Here is a 25,388-nt window from a genome sequence, read left to right as displayed (position 1 = left end):
CAAAAGTCAGAGTTAGAACTGAAGCACAGGCAGGTACTGGAAGAGACAGGGGCTGGGCCAGCAAGAAGAACACAGAGCGTCACTGCAATAGCCTGCATGACGTATGCACAGATGGCTGGCACCAGGGAGTATAGCCCAGAAACCCTTGGCCTCTCTGCCCTGTCTCATCGCAGCTGTAACGCTACTAGATAATTCTGTGGAAAAGTTAAAATACATAAGAATTACTATTCAAAAGACTTTTTTTCCCCTGCAGACTTGAGCTGAGAGAGTGTCCTGTTTGGACAAGGAATAACAGTGCGAAGGGGAGAGAAGCTTTATGGCCCACATCGGGGGCTCCCACTAATGACATCGTGCTGGAGGGACACAGATAGAATGGTTTTTTTCTGACAAGCGAGAAAACCACATGCTTAAATCTCAAAATCATACCTACTTAAATCTCAAAACCATGATGTATGATCAGTCAAAGCCATTGGAACAAGCTACTTTTGCGTTACAGCCTGTATGAAAGGCTCCTGCATGCGTGGGCATCAACATTCATACCGTAAGCCTCTCTGCTCCCATATCCTGGACTCGGTTCCAAGGTAGACTCACTCCTCCTTAGAACCCATATAAGAGACATTATGTTCTTCCAAAATAAATACATCAGGGAGGCAAGGATCACCTTTGAAAAGAATTCCTTTTCTCTACCAGGAAGATCTCTTTTCAATGGTGAGCCTTTCAAATTATCTGAGCTACAATTATTAAAATAATTTCTATTCAGGGCACATTTCTTTCACATAAAGTGATGTATAGCCCTTTCCTTCCTCTTCGTGCAGTAGATGATGAACTGTTGAGAATGCCATTTATGAGACGGGCAAGACAAGATGAATGAGTGGGCCCTCACTTCGGATTCAGCAGTTCCCACTTCTAAAAATTTACCTCAAGGAGAATATATATATGTGAAGATAAGCTCAGTTCAGCATTGATATTAATGGCAAAAAAAAATTAGAAACCATATGATGATCGACAGGGAAGTGATTGAATAAATGGGTGACTCTACAGTCATTGAAAATACTGGTGGACATTTTACCTGCTGCTGTGGAATGATGTCCCTGACTGGTTGCTGGGTGAGAGACCAGTACAGGGTAGACCTGTGTGTGCAGGGAGAAGGGAAAAGACAGGAGGGGAGGACGGGGTGAGAGATGGATCCGCCACATTATAAGGCTGTCTTTGGTAATGAGATTGAGGATACTTTTTACTCTTGTTCTGTAAGAAATGTAGATGTACAGCAATGAGCTGAAGTAAAAAAAAAATAAAGATTTGAAGTGCCTGGGATGCTGGATCATAAGCATTGTTTCCTAGATGAGCCATTAAATACTCTTACTAGGATTTGGGGGCCTTCCGAAGTGGCCCATGCCTCAACTTCTGCCCAGCTTTGTGACTTCAGGGCTCTTAGACTTGGATTGCTCATCAATAAGATGAAAGAATTGGATTCAAGCATCTCCTAGGTCCCTTTTAGTCCTAATGGCTTCAGGGTTTTGTGAATTCCAATGACACAGTGGTTCTGAATCAGCTAAGTCATTAAGTAATTAAGTCATTTCTTAATTCCTAAATGCAAAGCAATATCCTTCTGTCTACTTGCTAGAGAAAAGATACTAGATAACTTCAAAAAATCAGCTTCCTGGGCTACTCAGTGCTCATTTCAATTCATTCATTCAAAAGTTTATTTGGTACCTACTATGTGCCAAACCATCTTCTTGGTGGTGTCCTCTAGAAGGGTCCACTTTCATTCATCCAGGCTCCCTTTGCTTTCTGCTTCCCCTCTGCCCAACCCTATACTCAGTGTAGACAAAGTAGCACTATCAGGAAGCAGGCAGCAGAAAGAAGGTGTGATTCCCATGGGCCAGCTCTACTGCTTGGTGGTTAAGAAAGTAACTTTAAACCATTGGTTTCCCGTATTTAATTTAAATCATATTAGTAAAGTCTCACTGTCTCACCGTTAACTCTAAACCTAAAACCAAGTATCCACCTAAGGATCTACCCCACCTCTACACTGTTATTCTGATTGGGACCTTCTCTGGCCCCTGGGGAACACATCCACTCAAGCAGACACAGAGCCCTCCAGTCTCTTAGGGGCTTGTAGGAAGCTAACTGGAAACACAGAGACCTGTCCAACTGGATCACTCTCAACTGGTCTTACGGGATGTGGATGCCATAACCAGAGACAGGAAGAAAGTTTTTGTGGGTGGGTCTCATCACCTTACCCTTTCTAGCACCCACATGCACACCTGGGAGTGGTAAAACAACAAAGGACCCCACTAGGCTACTTGCTCCACTCATTCATTCACTCACTCATTCACTGACAAACTAACCTACACAAATGAGATCATCCTCCACATGCTGTTCTACTGCCCATTTCAGAATCTCTATCTAGAGATACGTGGGTGGCTCAGGTTGTGATCCCAGGGTTCTGGGATTGAGTCCCACATCAGCCTCCCCATAGGGAGCTTGCTTCTCCCTCTACCTATGTCTCTGTCTCTTTGCCTGTTGTCTCTCATGAATAAAGAAATAAAATCTTTAAAAAATATATAAAGAAGAGTGCTTTTAAAAAAGCGTATAAAGCAATGTTCTGTGTATGCTAACAGACTCTTTTCTAAAAGCCCGCCGTGTGCTGGTAGCAACCAATAGCTTTGATTTGGGTATTTGATATGTCTACACAGGAGGTTTTGGGGAGGAATCTCACATTGTCCCTGGGGAAAAAAAACATACCTATCACTATTTGCTCTTGTAGAGCTCACTGGATAAGAACACATTTTTGTTTCTAATAAAGAACAGAAATGAAGTCAGACAACATTCGAGAAAGGACAGGCCTTTGAAAGAAGATCATTTGGTCAGAAGTTTTGCTATCTGCCTTCATGAAAGTTTCCCAGAACCCAGATTCTTTGCTGAAACTAACTTGTGTGTAATATGTGTGTATTGTGCAATCTGTACTTTGAATCCAAGTTTTAAAACACTATACAGGAGATAAGTTAGTCATTCTCTCCAGCTCATTTCCACCCTCTCTCAAGTGCCCCTAGTTTGGTGGGGGCACCAGGTCAGCCAAGTTGTAGGACCAACGTCCAAGGATTCACTCTTAATTCCTGGCTCTTGGTCTGTCACTGCCAGGCCACTGTAAATGCTGCCTTCCAGAAGGTGGCCAAGCCTGGCACCCCCTGGCCAGGGCACTTCCTCTTGGCTTGGGCCACGGCAATGGCTCTAAGAAGTGCCCTCACCCCTGCTCCTGCAGTGGAGGGGAGGGATGTTTGCACCATCATTTCCTCCTGGTGTCACCTCCTTGCCACCCTCTGTCCAGTGGCCAGATGGACCTCACGGTAGCTTAAACCAGAGAAAGTCAGGAATGTATAGCAGCTTTTCCTGGCATCAAAACAACATCCAGTTTCCCATGACCTACACAGGTGCTTGGCTAGGGCCGGTCTAGCTCCCTCATCCTGTCTACGGTCCCCTCATTGTCTCAGCTTCAGTCCCACCTGGTGTTCTTCTGCTCTGAAGAAGTCATGCTGCTCTCAGCACCGAGAACCTGCTCATCCTGCAGGAAGCACTGCTCCCTAAGAGTCCATAGCCCCTCCCTCCCACCTTTTGGGTCTGAAACAAGTGCCACCTCCTCAGAGGGTCCCTCTGCTGCATGCCACCCCACAAACCTCTCCTCCTGTCTCTTTCATGCTCAACCACATGACCACATTTTATCTTTTTTCACAGCATTTATCAGTAGTTGCAATCATCTTATTTAGCTATTCATATATTGGATTGACTACTCCCACCTCCTGGAGGCCAGGCTGGCTGGCTTGTGTGCAGTTTTATCTTTAGCATCTAAAAGAATTCCCTAGAAAAAACCGTGGGCCTGAGACTGGTAATTTGCCTATTTTCTTCAGAAAGCTCCTCATTTGGCATCCTCATGTTTACTAAAATATATCTATTATCTATCATAAATCACATCCCCATGCCCCGTCTTTTTGGCTTGAATTTAGTATGGCTTGACTTACATATTGTTCCTTGGATGGTAATGCATACAAAAAAATAAGTCCCTCTTCTTTACAATAATGCTTTCTCATACATTTTTGGAGGTGTGTACAGTTGTATGAGCTTTCACACATGTACAGTCTTGTGCGATGACCATCACATGAGGATTCAGGACAGCACTGTCACCCTGGACACCCCTCAGGCTGCCCCTCTGTGGTCACATCCCTGCCCCGCCCTGCCCGTCTGCTCTCCATCACTTTAGCTGTGTCTGAAACTGTGTTAAAAGTGGGATTGTACAGTATGCAACTTTTCACTCAGCGTAACGCCCTTGAGAGGTACGCACATTGCAGTGTGTACAGCTGATCCCTATCAATGCTGTGTGGTATTCCAATGAAGGAAACCTATTTCCATACGGCCCAGGGCTAAGTCCTGTCTGGGTGTCTGGGTGGTGGTCACCAATGTCCTCGTCCCTGCTCAGCCTCCCACAACCACTTACCGGGCAAAGACAGTGCCGCTGCCCCCAGGGAAAGTGTAGGGGTGCTGCTTCCGGAACACATGTCCCACGCGGCTGCAGGGGACAATCTCCAGGCTGCCACCGCACTGCCACACTCGGAATGAGATCTCTGCAATGAGGAATGAAGACAGGATGACTGAGAGAGCCCCAGACTGCTCTGAGCAGCAGCCACCCCAGACAGGGTACAGACACCTGCCAATCACCATCCCATCAAAGGGCACTTGTGCCCTCAACTACTGAAAGAGATGTGAATAAGGAACTGGCCTCCTTCCAGAACATGGTCCTAAACTTTCTACAGTGGAGACATCCGACACACCCTGGATCTCCTGGCTCCATGACACAATCCAGAAGGTATGTGCAGGCGGATATCTCAAATCAAGCTGTATACCTTAAATGTATACAATTCTAAATTGTCAATTGGACCTCAATAAAGTTGAAGAGAGAAAAAAAGATCGCATGAAAGTTCATCCTTGGGTTCACTAAGAGGGTGTTTCCCCAGTGGTGTTGTTTTACAGAAATGTAAAGTGATACAGACAAAATGAAGAATAATGTCAAATAAACTACCTACCCTGGAACATTTACAATCTTAGATTTTATTTTATTTTTTTTTAATTTTTATTTATTATTTATGATAGTCACACACAGAGAGAGAGAGAGAGAGAGAGAGAGAGAGAGAGAGAGGCAGAGACATAGGCAGAGGGAGAAGCAGGCTCCATGCACCGGGAGCCCGATGTGGGATTCGATCCCAGGTCTCCAGGATCGCGCCCTGGGCCAAAGGCAGGCGCCAAACCGCTGCGCCACCCAGGGATCCCACAATCTTAGATTTTAGCACAGATCTGAATTAGGGAAAAGCCAATGAGATCTGTGTCACCAAATCCGGTGTTTTCATTAAACAATTCTATTCCAAATTCAAAAGAAAGAGCATGTGGAAACACTTTCCAGATTCAGATGAGACACCCTGAGATAAGATAAGTGTGAATCTTTGGTCTATTCTGAATATAAAGGACACTGAGCATAAGACCATGCATGTCCACGTAGCATCACAGTATCTACCAATGAAATGCTCACATTGAATTCTTCACTAGCTGGTTCATGACCATGGGGTAGTACATTTGCACTTGCTTAGGATCAACACTGTTAGAAAAGGTGTCGCTGAAGGTGTATAAACATTGATAGGCATGAAATGCCCACAATGTAGCTTTGATTTTAGAAACAACAGGCCACCATATATGCCATCTTCCTCTAAAACTTACTTCCAGGGCACTGAGCATTACTATGCACCTGGGCTTTCTCCATCCAGGTGAAAAAACTATTCCTTAAATTTCAAAATTGATACTCATCCATAACTGTGCATTATTAGCAGGCTTCAAGTCACCTGGGAAGCTCACAGGTGTCTCTTGGACTATGGTAGTGACTAAAGATGCCTGAGTAATTCACAGATCCTTCAAAGTTGGCCACTAGCCAGTTTACTAGCCAGTAAACAATAGTTCGCCTGCTTTGACACAGAATCAACCTTCAGGAGTAATGAGATGCTTAGTTACATTGGCCAGCACTGCTCAGGCCAATGTCAACACAAACACTGTTCTGAATAACCGTATTTGGGGAAAGCTCAGCACGTGGCTGCCACCCACTGACCAGGCACCTGTCCTAATCACTAAGCATCCAAGTGACTGCAGGAGACTTCGTGGTTGGTATAAAAGGGCACTTTCTTGACATCAATAACACAAGGAGGAGGTAAGACAATCCACAGAATTAGCAGTCACTGCTACAAGTAGAGAAGGATCAGAAGTAAGGGGGGGATTACCGTAGACCATGAGTGAGGTGCTGGGTAAATCCTCTAGATAAAGCCTCATCTGTGGTAGCCGCAGGTGCCCCGACTGCTCAGTTGAAGGTGTGTTACTCCCACTTAGGGACAGAATCACAAGAGCTCGTACTGGATGCGGCAAGCTGAAGTAGTAGGAATACCCCATCGGCTGGAAATGAGTGATCCTGGCAGCTGTCATGGGCCTTTTGTAACCAATACCCTTGAACCCTTGAAAAATGTAGGGTCATGACTACCCACACCCCCTGCAGTCAAGGACTTCTGATTTTCTTTCTCAGAGTCCAAAAAAACCTTGAGTAAGAAGTTCTCTGTATTTCAGGAAATAAAATTTAGATATGTGGTTGCCTAACTGGAACTTCCAAAATTGGGGGCTAGGAAGGCCCGATGGCTTCTATAGGCAGAAGCTGTTAAACACGAAGGGATCCCTTCAGAGATCTAGTGGGAGATTTTGAAGGCCACATACAATTACAATTATATTCAGCTCTGGTTTTGCTTGAATTTGGGGATACTACAACTTGGGAATGATTCCTCAAGATAACTGGGTGGATTCTGAATTAGGGAGCTTGTGTTTGCATTTTAGCTCTACTAACGACCAGCTCTGAGATCTGAGGCAAGAACTTGGTCCTTCAAGAAAGCAGGAAATGAAGTGTATGAGTTGTGGAAAATTTCTATGTTATATACCTGAAACTAACGAAATTAACACTGTGTGTTAACTACTTAAATTTTTAAAAAATGGGGTGGGGGTGGGGCGCCTGGGTGGCTCAGTCAGTTAAGCATCTGCTTTTGGCTCAGGTCATGATCTTGGGGTCCTGGGATCAAACCCTGCATCGGGTTCTCCACTCAATGGCAATATCTGCTTCTCCCTCTCCCTCTTCATCTCCTTCTGTGATCTCTCTTGCTCTCCCTCAAATAAATAAAATCTCAAAAAAAAAAAAAAAAAGAGCATATAATGAGCTGATGTACCAGAAGCAGCCTCTACCTGAATACTGTGGGGACATGACACAAAGGATACAGGTATCCGAGGAGCCTGACCCTATGTCTCATGGGGGCTAGGTATCAGGTTCTTTGTCTTTTTAATTGCTTACATTAGCAGGTAGGAAACATGGAAGCTGTAGTGGTTCTTTTTTTGGGGGGGGGAGGAGAAGAGGGTGTACTTGGAGGAGGTGGTTTTGGATTTTGAGTAAAGGCATCCCTGCACCCTGCCTCCCCCGACACATATCCACACATACCACGCTGGCTGGACACCTGCTGGTATGCACCCAGTGCTCAGAAAAGGAAGTCAGAGTGGTGTCAGAAAGATGGACTCAGACTGGGGACTTCTGTTGCTGGAGCTCTGAAGACAGTGGAAGACTCCTGGGGCTCTTTAGCTTTACAGAGCCAGGTAAGGGGAGGGAAGGTACCAGACGGTGCCCAGGCAGGGGCTGCTCCAGCCCCTTCCTCCCTGTCCCACTCCACCCTGATCCCAATCCCCTCAAGCCGTTCCAGGGAACCTCACCTGTGTCACAGCTACATGAATATAAAAACCAAACCAACAGCAGCAACAAACAAACCAGGTCATTTAAAAAAATTCTCTCCCTTTTCTGTTCTCTGGGCGAAATACCCCTCTGATGCTTCAATCAATGCTCTTTCTCCTCTGTGACACAAAGGCTGGCCACCATCTCATCTGTCTAATCCGTGCTTTCAGCTAATGGCACACATTGCAAAGCACATCCTGGCTTCAGGAGATGGTTGCCTAAGTGATGCACTGTCCTATTGGGTGGGTTGGGGGGCTCCTGGCTGGCAGGGTCTCCACAAAGCCATCAGGGGATGTCTGTGCAGTGAGGGGGACTCAGAATTCTCTTCAGAAGGTTAATAAATCTTCTGACGCCTTTCGTGCTCAAACCACTTTAATACAAGTCCCTCCTACCTGTCAATGTATTGTTAAAAAAAACCAAAAGGAGTTTGACTCCTGGTCCTTTGCCCCAAGGTAGTTACTGAGCCTAGAGAGGCTTTCAACATCAAAACACCACAGACAAACGCTCCACAGGAGATGTTGCCACTAACTTTAGCATCATAAAATGAGAGAAAAATAAGAGGCTAGTCTAGTTTTTTCTTTTAAATGAAAAATATCCAAATTTCTGTTACAGGAAAAACCACTAAAAATGACAGTGATGTCACGTTTTCCTCACTGTCCTTGCCCTGCTTCCTCCCAGGGTGCACCCATCCAACGATGGAATTAACTCGACAGCATCCGTAGCTGAGGAGAATCAGTTCAGAACCCCCGACAGAAAACCCTAAACAAATAATTAAAAAAAAAAAAAAAAGAATTGAGTCTTTTTTCTCTTAATGCAATAAATATGATTTGGCTACTAAATGTAGACCAAAGTCTATAAAATTTCATTGTCCCTAAACCTAGGAAAACTGATTTGCATGGGTTATTAAAAACAAAAACAAAATCAAACCAAATTGGAATCATTCACAAAGTTGCAAAGGAGGGCTTAAATGCCAAGGCCTCTGCTCTGTCTGATTTCTACCATCCCAGTTTGGTCAACCCCAGAGGCTGGCCAGGGCTCGTTTTCCACTCCACATGGCTGAGCACAGATCCCACAGTCTGCCATGTTTCCCCATGCCTGTAAGCTCTTCAGGTGAAAGAGTTAACACCTGACCCCAGACACTAGTGAAAGGGATGCTATTGATACTTGTATGGGGGCCGATGGCAAGTGATGGTGACCAAGGCCTTTAGAGTTTTTTCCAACTGGCTCCCTGCACACTGCCAGCTCCTGCCTAACAGCCTCTTCAAAGCTTCCACTTTTCATTTGGACATCGCTGGTGGGTAGGAAAAGGCCACGGTTTCATCAGACTGGAAAGAAGAGACTCAGCCTCATACATACCCAGGTTTTCTCCTCCCCACACGTCCATCATCATGTCATACTTCCCCAGTTCTTCAAAGTAGAGCTTGTCCATCACGAATAGTCCACCAGCAATCATAGGGGTTCTGGAGAGGCAGAGAGAGGGTGGGAGGGAAGAGAGGGACGGGCCAGAGGCCAAGGTCAGATCTTCTGCATTCTCACGCCAACGTCATGTCTACAAGCTGATCTTAAAAGCAATGGCATAGCCATGGCTCCCCATTCAGAGCTCAGGACATCCTCACTGTTTTTCCACTGCTGACTTCAAATGCCTCCACCTGCCCTGCTCAGACACTCCCACAGAGCCAGGGCCTGGACCCAGCCTTCCCTGTAAGATGGTGACTGTTGGAGCTGGGGGCACTCACTGACAAGGGGCCCTAGGCAGGGACTTGGTTTTTCTGTGCCTCAGTTTCCTCATAGGATTAGAAAAAATAATATGTAAATAATACATATAAGCCCTTAGCATACTCAGGAGATGCTTGATAACGTCAGCTATCCTCATTCTCATCCTGAAGCTGGTTCCTGTTAGCCGGGACTCATCACTTCTGTGTTTCCTCAGCCTGGGCAGGGTGGTGGTGGGGTTAACTGAGCCACCACCTCCTTCCCAGTAGATGCCCTGAGAACTCAGTGTCAAGTGCTGGCAGGCTGTGGCAGGGCTGCCACCTAAGTGTGTGTCTAGCATGGAGGGGCAGCCCACACTCACGCCTCCCACAGGTGGTGGACTCCTGACTCCCAACCGCAAGTTTCTCAGCAGGGCACAGGCCTGAGTTCTCTCCTCTGTGGGCAAATGGGAACATAGGGGTAGCTCAGGGAGGGAGGCTGAGCAGGAAGGGGAGCAGCTGAGGGGACTCACCGCCCCCCCCCCCCAACCCTCCCTGTTCGCTTTAGTCTCCAAGCTCAACCTGAAGAGCCGGCCCTGCTGGAAACCGCTCTATGGCACAAATGTGAAGGAAGTCCCTAAACTTGGAGATTTGTCTCATACATATGTACGTCAGGCTTCATCTGAGGAAATCTCAAAGTACTTTATTCTGTGATCTGATGGAAGAAGCTAACTCTCCCTTGAGCTCTGACAGGGGAAACGGGGTGGGTGGTGGGCAGGAGGACAAAGAGCCTAACTTGGCGTCTAGGAAACAAATGCCCCGAGCGGGGTCACTGAGGGGGGTGCCCCCTGCAGGATGCTAACACTTACTTTATGGGGGCAACTGGGTTCCCCTGCCGGGATCTTCTCTGCTCAGGGGTCATATAATCCCATTTGAAGACCAAGTTCCAGTCAAAACCTGCAGGCCATAGGAAAGAAACCAAACATTAGGGCGCTGATGAGAATGGAGGGTGCTCCTGGCACCCCGTCCCTCACAGCTCAGACGATTTGGTATTTGGACTGGACTGCGAGCCACACACAGAAAAAAAAAAAAAAAACCCAAAATAATAAAACCACCACTAGAGAAGCAGCAGAGGGGAGGGCGCCTAGGGTGGACCCAGGGCCAGGCAGCCAGTGAAAAGGGCGCATACCAGTGACTCCTTCCCTGAGGAGCTCACCCCCAACAGAAAATGTGGGGCGGGCTTTCCTACATAAAATGCCTGCAAATAACTCTGACAGGGAACACAGGGCGGCAAGGAGGACAAAGTCCAATTTGCCACTGTGCCTCCCATCCTGTCCCAGGCCAAAAGAGCCCAGGGAGGGGACGAGAGCACAGGTCTCTCAGCCGGCACACTTGGCTTCCATGTCCCTTGACTGCAACCAAACCATACAGGGCAAGGTGGCAGAGGGAAGGCTTTTAGATGAAAATGAGCCCAAGGAAGTGGCAAAGCTGGCAGCAGGCTGCAACTTCTGAGAAATACGGCGGCTGTCCCAATTCATTTGTAGAATCTACAGGCCAGTCAGGATGGCTCAGCCCAGGCCTGGTGCCTGCATGTAGTTTATGACATTTGACAAGCTGCTGGGTCTCACCCTTACTCAAAAGGTCCCCACGTTGAGCCAGTGGGCACCAGTACACCCCACCCCATCTGCTGATGCTCTCAAGACGCATGAGGAGACCATTTCGTGGTGACAGGTGGCTCACTTACCGCATTTCCGAGGGCCTGGCAGCCAAACCTAATTACTCTAGGGTCATCTATCCCTCAGCTCTATGCCATCAGGCTTTTTGTCAGCAGGCCCTGTGCAATACCTATGTTTGGGTTTCTCCTCAGGGTGCTCTGAGGTCAATGGGTCTGTATCCTGAACAGGCCAGGATGCGAGGTTGGTGGTCTCTTGGGCCAGCACAGGATGTAGTTTCTGGCCCAGCCAGGGGCATGGGACCCAAATGGTCTCCCAGCTGTCACTGCAAAGTGTGGCAGGCTGGCCAAAAAGGAGTGAGCAGCCGGGGAGCCAGGCAGCAGAGACAGTGGCACAGAGAGGAAACTGAGGCAGGCCCCAATGGGCTTTCCTGAAGAGCCCAGCTCTGCCCGAGGGAGAAGGCCTGCCTCAACCAGGAAAAAAACAAACGTCCTGCCTATGTTATTACAGAAAATGCAAAGTCCTCAATGGGCCAGGTGATGTAACATTACTTGCACTTTTGGTATAACTGTTAATATTTTATTAATTTGGTCCAAAGAAACTAAATTAGGTTTTGAGAATCTGCCAAAAATGTCATCCTCGATTTTTTTCTTAAAGGAATTTGAGTAAACTAGGTGCCTACTCTTCCTCCGACCCAGCAGGAGGCCAGCACTCTTGCCCCCCGCCCCCACCCCAGAGCATCTGTGTCCCTGCACTGACTCTCACATAAGCAGCCCATCAAACCTCAGCTCTTGCAAATCCTCAGGGGAAGAACGCATTATGAACACTAATGTTCTCTTGATAACTAAGGATCTGTCCTCTTTAAAACTTCAAACCTTCTTACCATTTCCTAAGCATCTTCTCTGAATTTTACGTTTCCTGATGTAAGGAGAGTCGTCCCACCACGGCTGCCCTGTTGCTGATGCCCTGGGATGGGGGAGCTGCTCACTCACATCTTTGACCTGGTGCTGGCCACTCTCACCCCTTTACTACCCCCGTGGCCAGTGCTACTATGCCCCCACTTCTCAGATGGGCATGCTGAGGTGCAGAGGTGAACTGGCCGGCCTGCGGTGACAGGGCAGGTGGGTCAAGAACCCGAGTCTCACGGACTCTTGGCATTCTGTCTTCAGAGGCTATGCCCAAATTTAGTTTCACTGTCTTCTTCTTCTTCTTCTTTTTTTTTTTTTTGATGTTAGACTATCAGTTAATCCTGTGTGTGTCTGTCTGGAATGGTCCAACCTCTCTACTCAGCTCAAGGTGTTAGAAGATGGGAAAAGAAGGCCCTTGTTTCCCACCAAGCAAGAGGGGTGTTGGACAACTAGAAAAGAAATCATGGATCTTAGGCGTAAAGAATCAATAGTGAATAGATTGCACAAACAGAAGGCAAAGGCTTTGACATCTCTTTTAGCAGTCCTGGGGAGTCTTCGCTGACCTCTTGGCCCTCAGCCAAGTTCTGAGAGGTGTGGCTGCCAACCAGATGAGTTTCAGAGTTCAGGGCATTCACTGCTCTGACCCTGGAGCACAGGTCACCAGCCCCCAACCAACCCTGCCAGTCCCAGGGACATGAGGACAACCAGGAAGAACCAGATGTCATGTGACCAGTTCCTTCAAATGGCTGCCGTGATCCCTATGCACCTCTGAGCACCATGAGGCACCGCATGAGACCAGTGGTTCTCCAAGCATGGTCCAGGAGCCCATGGGGGTCCACACACCCTTTTGGGGGGGTCTATCACACCAAAACTACTTTTATATTTACATGCCTCTTTCACTACTCTCACTCTTTCAAAAGCATATGACAGAGCTTTTCAGAAGCCGCAGGACATACAGCATCGGTACTCTGATGGACAACAGGATGTGTACCAGCGTCCTCTTGTGTTTTAACAATTTCTTGCCTTTAATTTCTAATATAGCAAATGCTCATACATACACATAAGTTCTTTGGGGCCTGTGATAGTTTCTGAGAAGGTAAGAGCATGAGACAAGTCACTCGTGGGGCCCGAGGGGTGGTGGGTGTGAAGAGCACATCCCGAGGCTGTGAGGACCAACAGGAAGCTGGTGTGGCCCTTGGAGGCAAGGATGTGGGTGGTCAACAGGGTAGGGAGCAGGAGCCCACCACCAAGCCAGGTGCAGGGGTGACTAGGGGGTTTGGGTGGTCAGCGAGAGTTGGGGTGACCCAGGTGGTGGGGTAGATGGCTTTGCCCCCAGGGAGACACAGGCTGTCAGAGGAGCTGGTATCAGGAAGGAGGCAGAGCCGAGCCCAGCCCTGCTACTCTATAAATCCTGAGCTCCGTGATGCTCACCACACAGCCTGTCAGCTCTGGCGACTCCTCATCCCAGGCTCTGACTTGGGAAGGCTTAATCTTCACTGATTAAAAATGACACTAAAACTATGCACTAAGCCCCACATGTCATAACAGCCACAGAAGGTCAAAGAGATAAGAGGAGAACAGGAAACACAGGAAGTTCTTTAAGGGAAATGAGACTATTTTTCTCTCTTTATGAGATGCTACTTGTCCAGCACGCAGGCGCCCTCTGCTCGCAGCATGTGCGGCAGTGGTGTGAAAGCTGCTGTCACTGTTGCTCACGACCCTGAGGGGGAGCAGGGATCAGCCTCCAGGCGGACGGCCTGAGCAAGGCAGGGTGGAGCAGGAGCGGCACCTACCGCCTTTCAAGTCAGCGGATGCCCCCACGTACTGAAAGTTGTCCATATTAATGACATCGATGATAGGGGACACGACCCGAGTCCTGTCCTAAAAAACAAATCAACAAAAGACGGGAGTAGGCATCACCAACAAAACAAAGCCTCCTGTACCCCCCACCAGAGGCAGATATCCGTGTCAGGCAGTCTCAGTAACAGCCACCCCCTCTCACCACCTGTCCCACTGGGCCTACGGGGGCCCCAGGGCTCCCCACCCCACATGCCCTGCCCTCTGCCGTCACACTGATGGACCCTGGTCTGTGCCGAGCGGGGTCGGGGAGGCGAGCAGCTAGACAGCTGTGGCCATGTGACACCTCCGGCACTTGCTTTCTTGGCTGAAGGCAAGGACTGCACCCGGGTGTCCCCAGTATTCTTTACTGTTTTCCCAAATGTCAAAACTTCCAACCACGGGGGGATTTCATTCTGATAGAATCTAAGCTCAGCTGTCTTTAAATGTCCTAATGTGCAAGCTGCGGCCAACCTCGGGAATGGACTCATGGCTGAGATCCTTACACGATGATGCTAGGAATCTATTTCTGTGGGCCTGAGGGGTGTGTGATGAGGAGAGCATAGCTATTATTATGGCCGAGGGTAACCCAAATCAGCTCAAGAATCCCAGATTCGAACTTTGTCTTACCTGTGACTCTACCCAACAAAACATTTTTTCCCCCTTAGATGGAGGCATTTCTTTCACAGCCACAGTTATTATTCTGGTTGTTTGTGAACACAAGGTCTTTTACCTTTCCTGCCCTCTTTAAAATCAGAGGCTTGATGCTGGTGAGAGGCACTGCCCCATGCGGCGAGTTAATAAAAGGGTAAGTGCTTTCCTTGAGCCATTTACAGAACCCGTGTTAACCAGAAGAAAGACTTAGAAAAACAAATTAGTAACAGAATCTGGAGAGCTAAGAACAGAATACATCAGACGAACACATAAGAGAACAGTATGAAGTTCCAGCACCACCCAGCTTCAAGTTTACCGGAGGGGGGGGGCACTGCAAACAGAAGTCAATCTTCCTTGCCTGGCTCAGTCTGGACCTGGGGGTGGGAGTCAAAGACCATAATATCCCCTACTTTTGACTTCTTTTGGTAGGACTGGAATTAGTGGGAATTACAATTTTCCACTCCTTCTACTATCCTTACTTGAGGAGAGGGTATTTGAAATAATCCTGACAGCTCCACCGTAGAAATGTGTGGTCTTCACCAGTAGTATCTTGGTTGTGGCTTTCCTGTGTCCTCTGCTTCCCTGGGGGATAGTACGGTGCTGTGAGAACTGGCAGTGGGGTGGGATGGTAGATACGGGTTGGGGGGCAGGGATGGGGATTCCAGGGGGGCTTCTTTCAACTAGATGTGTGTTTATGTGTAAGAGGACTCAGTTAGGGATGTAGTAGAACCTGCTTTGCCATCCTGGCTCCGCCTCCTGTATGAATTCTGGACATGATATCAAGTTCTTCGTGTGCCAAATGGGGGTAATACCTAAATTAAAGGTAATATGTAATATGTCTAACATGTAGTTAGTACTAAGTAAGGAGTACTGATTATCGTAATATTACAAATTACAAGTGGACAATATCAACATATTATATCATAATTACTAGTAGCTTGTAGTTAGTATTTCATGACTTACCGTCCGCCAGCTATACCCTTGTCACACCTGACTTGTAAAAGGCATGACTTGTTCATTTTCCATTTCTCTAGTACTTTCATTAAGTTGGCTGTATCACCCCAAAGAAACACTTTCTCAGTAGGGAGGAAAGAAAGTCAATAAAACAAGTAAAAAGCAAGAGAAATGGCAAAAGGCCAAAAGTAATAGATGTTTCGAGAGACAAAGGCTCACAGAGTGTGCCACGGGTCACCCTGACAGCCTCAAAGTGTCGGTTGTCTGGTTACGGGCGCCCCGTGCTGCCACAGGCCTGCGGGGCAGGTTTCTCAGGGGGCAGTATGGCTGGAGAAGGCCAACCTGCCCCCCAGCACTCAGGCAGCCAATGCTCAGATCACACTTGGATGCCAGGCCTTGTTCTAAGCGCTCTGCCCCTTTTGAGCTCAGAGAGTTGGCTGCAAAGCTGCAGGCAAGGAAAGAAGGTCCTTGTGAGAAAAAGCAAAGGGTTGTATTCGACAAATCCGGCTTTCACCAGCCTCTGCTGATCCTTGCCTCCTACCTGTCAAGTGCTTTCCCCTCCAGACGTAGTTCCCTATGGTGAATAAAATACTCTTCGAATAGATGTCCAAGAGGCACCCCCTGCCCCGGTTTCCGGCATCAGGGAAAACCACAGTGTGAACCCTGGGCCTCACCTCAGCCACCCTCTCCAGGAGGGGCTCCAGCCAGTGCTCGTTGCACTCACAGTGGCTGTCCAGGAACGTCAGGACCTTGGCCTGGGCCGCATCAGCCCCCCGGACCCGCGAGCGCATCAGGCCTGCGGAAGGAATTTCAAAAGCGCATCAGGGTAGCTGAGCAAAAGGCCACAGAACAGCCCATCCAGCACCGCATCGCCTCCCCACCATGCGGCTCTGCAGCCCTCGTGCAAACTTGGGTGGTAGGATCAATACCACCCTGTGGTTACAAAGACACAGTTCCGTCAGGACTTATGTTTCCAAATTAATTGAATGACCGGGAAGACAATTTTCTTAGAACTACTGCCCTCTGAGAAAGGCCTTTACATAACTGAAGTCTCCTATATCAAGCAAGTGAGAGTGTGGAACTTTCACAACTACTTTCCTGCGACACAGCAACAGAGTTTTCTAATTAGCTGGGCCATAGAAGGTGTTACTCAGATGCTTCAAAGGGCTGATGGAGCCGATGTGAATGGTGATAATGTAATGAGAACAATGCTGCAAATATCTCTGTCTTTCTAAGACTTACCACCGCCCAGTAAACATACATGACAAACCTCAGGTGATTGGCTTTTACACAAAATTAGTCCCATTATCGGTCCAACCATACCATTTATCATGTATTTGTGATCTGTTCCTAATATACAGTGTTTACTACCACACCAAGTCCTATCACAAGTAGTATATGTGTCACTAAACAAGGTGGTTGTAAATGGTGTTTGTTCTTCATGCTGGGCTCTCTGCAGTACCCCCTGCTTCGTCTGTGGTTTAGCTTTTCACAATTTCAGTTAGCCATGGTCAACTGCAGTCTGGAAGCAGACGATCCTCCTGCTGATTGATGTATCGTCAGAAGGTCAGTAATGGCCTGACACTACGTCACTTTGTCACTTGTGTCACTTCATCTCATTACGTGGGCATTTTATCATCTCATGTCATCACAAGAAGGATAAGTACAGTAGAACAAGGTATTTTGAGAGAGGCCACATGCACATAACTTTTATACAGTATACTGTTACAATTGTTCTACTTTATTATTGTTGTTGATCTCTTACTGTGCCTAATTGATAACTCAAACCTTGTTGGAGGTATGCATGCATAGGAAAGAACACAGTATACATGGGTCCCATGCTACTCATGGTTTCAGGCTTCCATTGGGGTCTTGGAACGTATTCTGTGGACAACGGGGGATGACTATTTATGAAGATAACATGACTATTCACAACCAGTAAGGACAAGTGTTTTAAGTTCTTTTATACACAGTCATCAAAATGGGTGTTCAATGGTTCTTACAGAGCTGCACACCACAGGAAGGAAGAGACAAAGGTTCCAGGCCTGGTGTTGCAAAGGCAAGAGAATCCATTTGTACTGGGCATACCCTTCCTTAGAGCACAGTTATAAACCCTGATCAAAACATAGGAAGCAAGTATCGGGAAGGGCCAGAGAGCAGTCAGGAGCATGCAGAAACTAGAGAGGGTTCAGTCCATCAAAGAAGAAAATCACATGGAGTGAAGTCCCTGTGTATGTGCTGTTTCTCCTGAGGTTACTCTATGATCCACCACAACATCACGTTTTTTGCTTGTGGTGTCAGAGGACAGAGTTCAGGGTCTTTACAGTGGCTGGACTCTAGAGGGGGAGATCTGGGAAAGAAGGTTAGCCCCCAGTCTGGTGATAACCTCCCCAGAAGTTCTTGGCCGACTCCTGAACGTCAGGCACAGTGTGGAGGATCCCAAGGAGTCCAAGGAAAGAACAATCCAGAAGGCAGAAAGAACAGAGAGTTTGGCTGGTAACCAGCCCAGCCCTGAGACACAGAATTTGGCACACAAGTCCTGCCAAGTTAGAAGGGCTTGGTCATCTTTGAATTTCCCCAGCTGATTCTAATAAAGAGCCAGATGAAGACTCACTGGCATATAAAATCCCCAGCACTAAATGGGGTTACAGCCATTCCTTCACTGCCATAATACCTTAGACAACTGATTTTCTGTCATCAAGTAGTAATACTATAGGCACCTGTATATATGCTTAAATATATGAGATACACACACAAACACACACGGGTACACCCAAGCACACATGCAGTTGTATGCGTGCATTTTCTCACTCAACTCTCGCATACTTCATTTATTCCATACAGGCTTCCCATCCTCTGCCTTCCCCCAGCTGCCCCTCTTCATCCTGTTTCAAAACAAAGCATCAATATGGGCTCTTACCCAAATGAACATCCTAACCTGAAGTACTTAGACGCACTGATTTCTGAGGCTGAAGGCACTCTCTGACAAGGCAAGCAAGTGATCTGTCAGTTATAAAACGCCGACATGAAAAATAATTTCTTTCTTTTCCTCCTCTTTTTTTTTTCCTGTGCTAGCAGACACTTTGGGTTTAAATTCAAAAAGTCATTATGCAGTTTGGGAGCAAATAGAATTCAAGATTTTCTGTCTGATCTCAAGGTTTTGGTTTATTCTAAGCTTGGGAGACAGATGTGAGTCCCGTGAATAGAGCTTGCTTAGGAGCAAGGCTGATCCCATTGTCTATGTATCTTGAACATCTGGATTGACAATTTTAGTTGGTTAAAATACGGTGCTGAGGGCACTGTCCTAACAGGCTCAATCACTTTATCGTGGCTGAAAATTCATGCTAAGAAAGACTGCATTGCTTGACTCAGGCTGGACTGTACATTGAATCAGAAGAAAGAGTATACACTGGTCAGGGAATGCAAGCACCAGTCCAGGGCCAACAGTCATTCTCATATAATCCAAAGGGCACGTGTAAAATCTGTGCATCTTCCTATACTGACAGATTTCTCTGGATGATGCTAGAGCCTAGAATCCAGACACCGTGCCCTCCAACAGCACTGATGCACTGGATGTTAATTACATTGTGATTTTAGCTTCCTTTCCAGACACTTCAAAGTAATACTTTCCCCCTTTGGAGTCTCTCTTATAACTGCCAATAAAGTCAACTCGATGAGCCCAGCTCTAGCAGATAAGAGTGACAGCAGGTTTTGAAGCTGGCATTTGCAAGATCCAATAAGCATGTAATTGCAGTGTTATCTTCCTTCTTGGGATGCCTCACCTTCAGCGAGCTGTCAAACTTGAATCCCTTATTTTATCAGATGCCTGGAGCATAGAGTCATTAAACTTCTCATTGCTAAATCTTTGTTTTTCTTCTAAACTCTCGTACTCCAGGGACTGATAAGACTTCCTAGGTTCTAAAAGGAAAAGAGGAGCCAATTTTCTAAATACATAAATAAAAATGTAATTTGAACTCCTGCCCTAGTATACAAACAATTTCAATTAAGCTTTGAATGTCCTCCCTAGGCTTTGCTGGGCGAGGCTCCCAGGAGGCTCTGGTAGAGAGAGACAGACAAAAAGACTAGGAAGTTAATTGTGCTTTCAGCTGAAACATTTCTTTAAGTTATCTCTGGGCTTGGGAAAGTCAGAATTCAACCGTCTTGGTATTGAATTAAGAAAAAAGAGTCTTACCTTCTCGCCGATCATTTCTGAGAACCCGCACCTTCTCAATTTTTCCCAAGAGAGCCCCATCCTCAGCTGGGGAGAGAAAGAAGCAGGGCATTTGGAATCTCATTTACAAGGTTCGTATTCAAGGATTGTGATTCTCGGTCATCTGTGGGTGGAGGAGCTCCTGGGGCATCGAAGAGGCACCTCTTCTTTCTGTGGCCCTGACTTCTGGCTTTTTCAGGAAACTCGTCATTAGCACCCACAGTAAGGAGAGCTGGCATCCAGGAGAAGGGCTGGGGAGGGGGGCCGAGTCAGACTCAGTACTTACGGTCATTGCTGTAGTCATCCACCAAGATGATCTCTTTTATGAGATGGGGTGGGCTTTTCTTAAGCACACTGAGGAAACAGATAAAGAATGGAGGCCTTTTAGGGGCATCATTTGGGGTGGTCCCAATCCTTGGTTGGAGAAGCTACTGGCCACTCCTTGTGCTAGTGACCTGCCTGTCCCCCCACAGATAGTCCTAGCCCAGGTGTGCTGGGGTCTCAGGGCTGTGGCCAGCATCCCTGCCAGGGAGAACCTCCTGTAGGTCTAATGGGTGGCATCTCCTGCCCTCACCTGACCACTGTCCTCAGCAGGGCCGACCTGGCTTCATTGTGGAACGTGATCACCACGCTGGTGGCTGGCAGGTCCACCCGCCACTGCTTCCGCTGACACCTAAGGGGAGAGAAAGATGGTTCTCTGAATGAAGGACCCTGACCAGCCTCGGGAAGGCTCTGGAGAGCACAAGCAGCCCAACCTGCAAAGGTGGACACTCTGGGATAAACTGGTTATCTGCAGAAGGGACTGGTCTATTCTGAGAGAGAGTGATGGCGGGACATAAGGAAACAGAAAAACACAACCGGAGTTACATTTTAAAAGATGATTTTGGCGAAAAGTAACATATTGAGAACATCTTTCTAACGCTGAAAAAAAAAAGCGTGTTTTAAAACAGTGAAGTCCCATTTATTCTCACATGCAGATACACCTCTAGAGATGTGCTTTTCACAATTCACAGTGGTTATTTCTGAGGGGTGGAACCAAATTCGTGTCGATGTTCTTTTCTCATTTCGGCAGCAAGCACGTAAGGCGTCTGCGACTCTTGGCAGCACTGCATGTGGAACCTGACTCGGTCCCCAGGCACGGATGACTGCCCTTCCCAACCCAGGGCCACAGGGATGCATGTCTGTCACCCTGCCAGGCTGGGGCAGGGTGAGGGCCAGGCCCATGGGAACCTGAGCATGCCCGCTCTCGCCTCTCACTCTGAGGAGTACTGAAAGACCCCAGGGACGGCCTCTGAACGAAGTCGATCGGAGCAGCCAGGGATAAACTAGGGGCAGGTCAAAACAAGGCACTTCTTAGGTCTGGTCTCCACAAACAGACACAAGACTGCAAAGACATGGAATGGTTCTTTTAAAAAAACAGGACTGCTGCTCTAGGTTGAGGATGCTAAAGGGCCCCACGCTAGAGAAAGAAGTGACCCATCAAGGTATAGATGCAGCTCAGCAGAATCCATCACAAGGGACCTTTCAGAGGAGGCCCCATGGACAGAGAACATGCCAGCATAGAGGTGATGGTTCCAGAGACAGAGAAATACGTCCGGGGTGGGCTTACAGCCTCTCAGGACCACCAGGCAGCTGTCAGCTTGGGGTTTAAGTGCATTCAGAGAGTTATTAAAATGATGGTACCATGGATGCCGGCTTGAAAAAAGGCTGGGGAGACAGTAAAGAAGCTTTAGCCTGCGGGGAAACAGTTCTCGAATCGTCTTTTTTTATACCCAAGGTCCAAAGAGTGAAAAATTTTTGCTGTGAGCCTGCAGTAGGGTGGGGACCTGTCATTGGCCCCACAGCGAGGCCCCTCCAGGCTGGTCTCTGTGATCTGTAGACTGTCCCTGTAATTCACGCCATGAAGCACACTGCCACCAGCATGGAAGAAACTGAGAACCTTCCACGGGGCCAAAACACTTTAAAAACCTCCTTTTACCCGTTAGCTCTTAACGCAGTTTACCGCAGCTGTGAGCGATCCGCTTCCAGAATTAAAGGTACCTCTCTTCAATGGCGAATCATTGGGAAAAGGAGACAGATTTAAAACAAAAAAACCAACTCATCTTTGGAGCTCAGCACTTAAGCAGTTAAGGCCTGACGTGGCTGTGCAAGCAACTCACAATGGCCAGCAACTCCACACAAATGGGTACATGTGAAAGGCAAATGGTCCACAGACACTAATTTTCCCTCCTGACTGGGCAAACAACTTCAGAGGAGCACATTTTGAAAAGGAGCAAGAAAAGCACTGCAATTAAGAAGCAATTAGGTCACAATCACAAAGTGGACTTCTTTTGTTTATTCTGGTTATCTGGATAGCTTGCTTTTCATTCATCATGAGAAAACAGCATAATATACTAGTCATTGTTGCCTGGGGGACAAAATGCATGCTGGCCATTAACATGGTACACCTCATTCCGGCTCCCAACAGCCACATCTTTCATGACACGTAGATGGATGGGCAAGTTCCTTGTCTTTCAATTTCAAGAACTGACCAATTGTTAGATTTGGAAGGTTCATATAAACAAATTCCTGAGGACTGTCATTCCCCGGAGCTCCATCCGCAAAGCTAACGAGTAGCATTAGCATCAGGAGGGCAATACCCTCTGCAGTGAGTGAGCGCCACCCAGCCAGGTGGGAAGTGCGGAGTGGAGTGGGCTGCACGCACCCCATCTAGGCTCACCTGCTCACCGAGTGCCAGTCACCCAGCCATGAGAGGATTCAAACAGGGAAGCACTTTTTCTCCTCGAATCGTAGTCAACTTAACCCATCCAATCATGTCCTATTCTCTCGGCTTCCTTTCCTCTGTGTTCTCCGTGAGCACCAGGAGTCTCAGGGGGCCCTGGAAACATCTTCCTGAACACAGAGGGCTGCTGCATCCACATCGTTTTATTAAAACTCCTCTACATATTCATAAGGCACCCAATTTTGCTAGGACTTGGCAGTTGGGAAGCAGCTCCTTTTTAAGAGGTATCCCATTTTTAAGGCAAAGAGGGATAACGAGCAAAAACTGAGAAACAGCTTACACCGCATGAGTTAGGAGTGTATGTGTGTGTGGACGTGTATGGATTCAGATCCGAACTCCTCACACTGAGCCAAGAGAAGTAGGGGGTGGGGGGGGGGAGAGTGAAGAATTTCTTTAAAAAGAAACAGAATAAATCTTGTATTTAAAGAGTCCTATCTGTGCCAACCAGTCTTCACTACTCCAGAGCGAGTGAAAGGAGGCTCGATATAGCCACTCATCAGGGGACTTGGCTGCCGAGGGCACTTTCATACTTGAGCTTTCTTGGGGAATGGAGTACCAACCGCAGCTTATTTCAAGTCAGGGGCAGGACAAGTCTGCAGTTAGTTTTGTTCTCCCAGCTGAAGCTAGCTGGAAGCGATGTGATGCCTGGGGAGCGAACCTGGGCTCTGGTCACATGCCTGGGACTCTAGTTTGCATGAGTCCCCACAGGTCTGCTACTAGAGTGATCACTCAGGTAGCTTTCTATAACACACTTAAAACACAAACATGACTTTTTTTTAATCTTCAATTTAGTTTTAAATTTCTCTGGGACCACAGAGCTATCAATATTCGAACTTTTAAGGGGCTGGAAATGGAAGAAATAGTCGATCTCAAGCACCATGTGCTTCCGAGACCTTCTGAAGAGTGAATTTGTCTCTGGGCCCGACTTTTCTCTGATGCGGGTGTTGTATTTGGGGTTCATCATAAAGTTGATCCAAGAACCCAGTACACCTCTTCAGATGTATCCCCAGATGCACGGGGAAGCCAGGGTCTCTGTTTAATAATGGAAAAGTTTAATAAGGTGTAGTTTCTCCTCTACCCCAGTGCCATGGCTCACCATCACCCTGGCTGGTCTAGTATTTCTGCTAAGAGCCTGTGGTAGCCTTGGTTACTGCCTCTGTCAACTGTGAAGATGGTCCTCACAATCTTGCATGGTTACTGGGAAAATCAAATAAAAATATATGCAAAAAAACAATGAAAATGGGAAAGGTCAGTATAATGTAATGCAATGGAATACGCATTTGGCGGTTGTGCATCATTGGTGCCTGTCACAGGAACGTGGAGGTTAGCAGAGTTTTATATTTTTTTTTAATATTTTATTTATTTATTTATTCATGAGAGACACAGAAAGACAGAGAGGTAGAGACACAGGCAGAGGGAGAAGCAGGCTCCATGCAGGGAGCCTGACATGGGACTGGATCCTGGGTCTCCAGGATCACGCCCTGGGCTGAAGGTGGCGCTAAACCGCTGAGCCACCCGGGCTGCCCAGCACAGAGTTTTCTGTAGCAACCTGGAGTTCAGTTTGTGGTTTTCCTACTTCAAACCCCATCCTCACGGGAGTAACCACCAACTTGAATTTGGTACTTCATTACCCCAAGTAGGTCTTTAATAAACTATATATGTCCATATTCATAAATAGTATGTAGTATTGCTCTGCATATATCTGAAATTTATATGGGTGACGTTGCACCATGACTTGCTTTTTGCACCTTGTGGGAATATGCCTGCTTTGATACACGTTGTTCTATTAATTTCAAGTTCACTGCTGACTAGCTTCCCACAGTAGGCACACAATACATTTTACCTTTTCCGTGGATTGCCAACTTCTATTAGGAATAATGGAGTAGCGGACACTGTCTTTTGCACGCTTGAGAAGGCTTCTTGGCATTACCTACTTGCATGTGAGACTGGTAGTTAGAGATTATGTACTTCTTCATCTGAACTTGAGACAGCCAAGGGCGCTGGAAAATGGCTGTTGTAAGTTTCACCCCTACCCACAAGGACAAGTTCATCTTGCTCTATGGTCTCACCACCCCCTGGTACTGTCAGAAAGTTTTCATTCTGTCAGGCAGATTGGTATGAAATGGCTGCTTAGGATTCCGATTTTTATTTCTCCAGTTCCTAGAGCCACACATCTGTCCATACGTTTGTAAGTTCACTGGAGTCTTCTGTTAACTGCCTGCTCATATTTTTTGTCTACTTTTTGATGAGATTTTTACCGCACTATAACCTGATGACAGGAATTTGTATATTCTGGACATTATCCTTTGCCAGCCAGATGCGTTGTAAAAGTCTTGTCCAAGCCTGTGGCAGATCCTTTAATTTTGTGATGTCTTCTGTCCAACATATGTTTTAAGTTTGTTTTTCAAACTGTGGCCCTGGGGTAATTGTCCTCATGACCTCAGGTCACTGATACATTCACATAGATTTTCTTCCAGATGTTTTAACTTTTACAAATACTTTTCACATTTATGTTCTCCACCTACCCATTTACATTTTTATGAATGGTAGGACTAAGTCATCTCATTTTTCTTACGTGGATGATCCGTTGTCTTAGCACCACTTAATAGCTCATTACTTCCTCCCCAATTTGTAATGTCACTGCTGTCACACCGCATTTTTTATATGCAGACATCTATTTCTGGTTCCACTTCTGCTCTGTTCACCTATTCATGTAACCCTGCATTCACGCCACACTGCCTCAACTGGAAGTCCTCCCATCGGACAAGGCAGGTTGCCCATGATTTTTCAAGACTTTTTATTGGCTATTTGGGACCACCTGCCTTTCCTTTTGA

General features: G+C 47.1%; 1 protein-coding gene across 1 annotated transcript in view; it reads right to left on the bottom strand.

The window, feature by feature from the left end:
• Positions 1-25,388, bottom strand: part of GALNT2 (polypeptide N-acetylgalactosaminyltransferase 2) — a 188,090-nt gene that overhangs the window by 16,002 nt on the left and 146,700 nt on the right. The window contains exons 4-11 of the mRNA XM_055308792.1: positions 20,347-20,445; positions 20,059-20,126; positions 19,755-19,820; positions 16,237-16,358; positions 13,912-13,999; positions 10,407-10,494; positions 9,203-9,306; positions 4,493-4,619 (exon numbers count right to left, since the gene is read on the bottom strand). Of these exons, the coding sequence (XP_055164767.1) occupies positions 4,493-4,619; positions 9,203-9,306; positions 10,407-10,494; positions 13,912-13,999; positions 16,237-16,358; positions 19,755-19,820; positions 20,059-20,126; positions 20,347-20,445 (762 nt within the window). The remainder of the gene's footprint in view (positions 1-4,492; positions 4,620-9,202; positions 9,307-10,406; positions 10,495-13,911; positions 14,000-16,236; positions 16,359-19,754; positions 19,821-20,058; positions 20,127-20,346; positions 20,446-25,388) is intronic.

This window comes from Nyctereutes procyonoides, unplaced genomic scaffold (genome assembly GCF_905146905.1).
Source record: "Nyctereutes procyonoides isolate TBG_1078 unplaced genomic scaffold, NYPRO_anot_genome, whole genome shotgun sequence".
NCBI classification, from domain to species: Eukaryota; Metazoa; Chordata; class Mammalia; order Carnivora; family Canidae; genus Nyctereutes; species Nyctereutes procyonoides.
The sequence above is the reverse complement of the archived record's forward strand: the minus strand, read 5'-3'. Positions and strand labels throughout refer to the sequence as shown.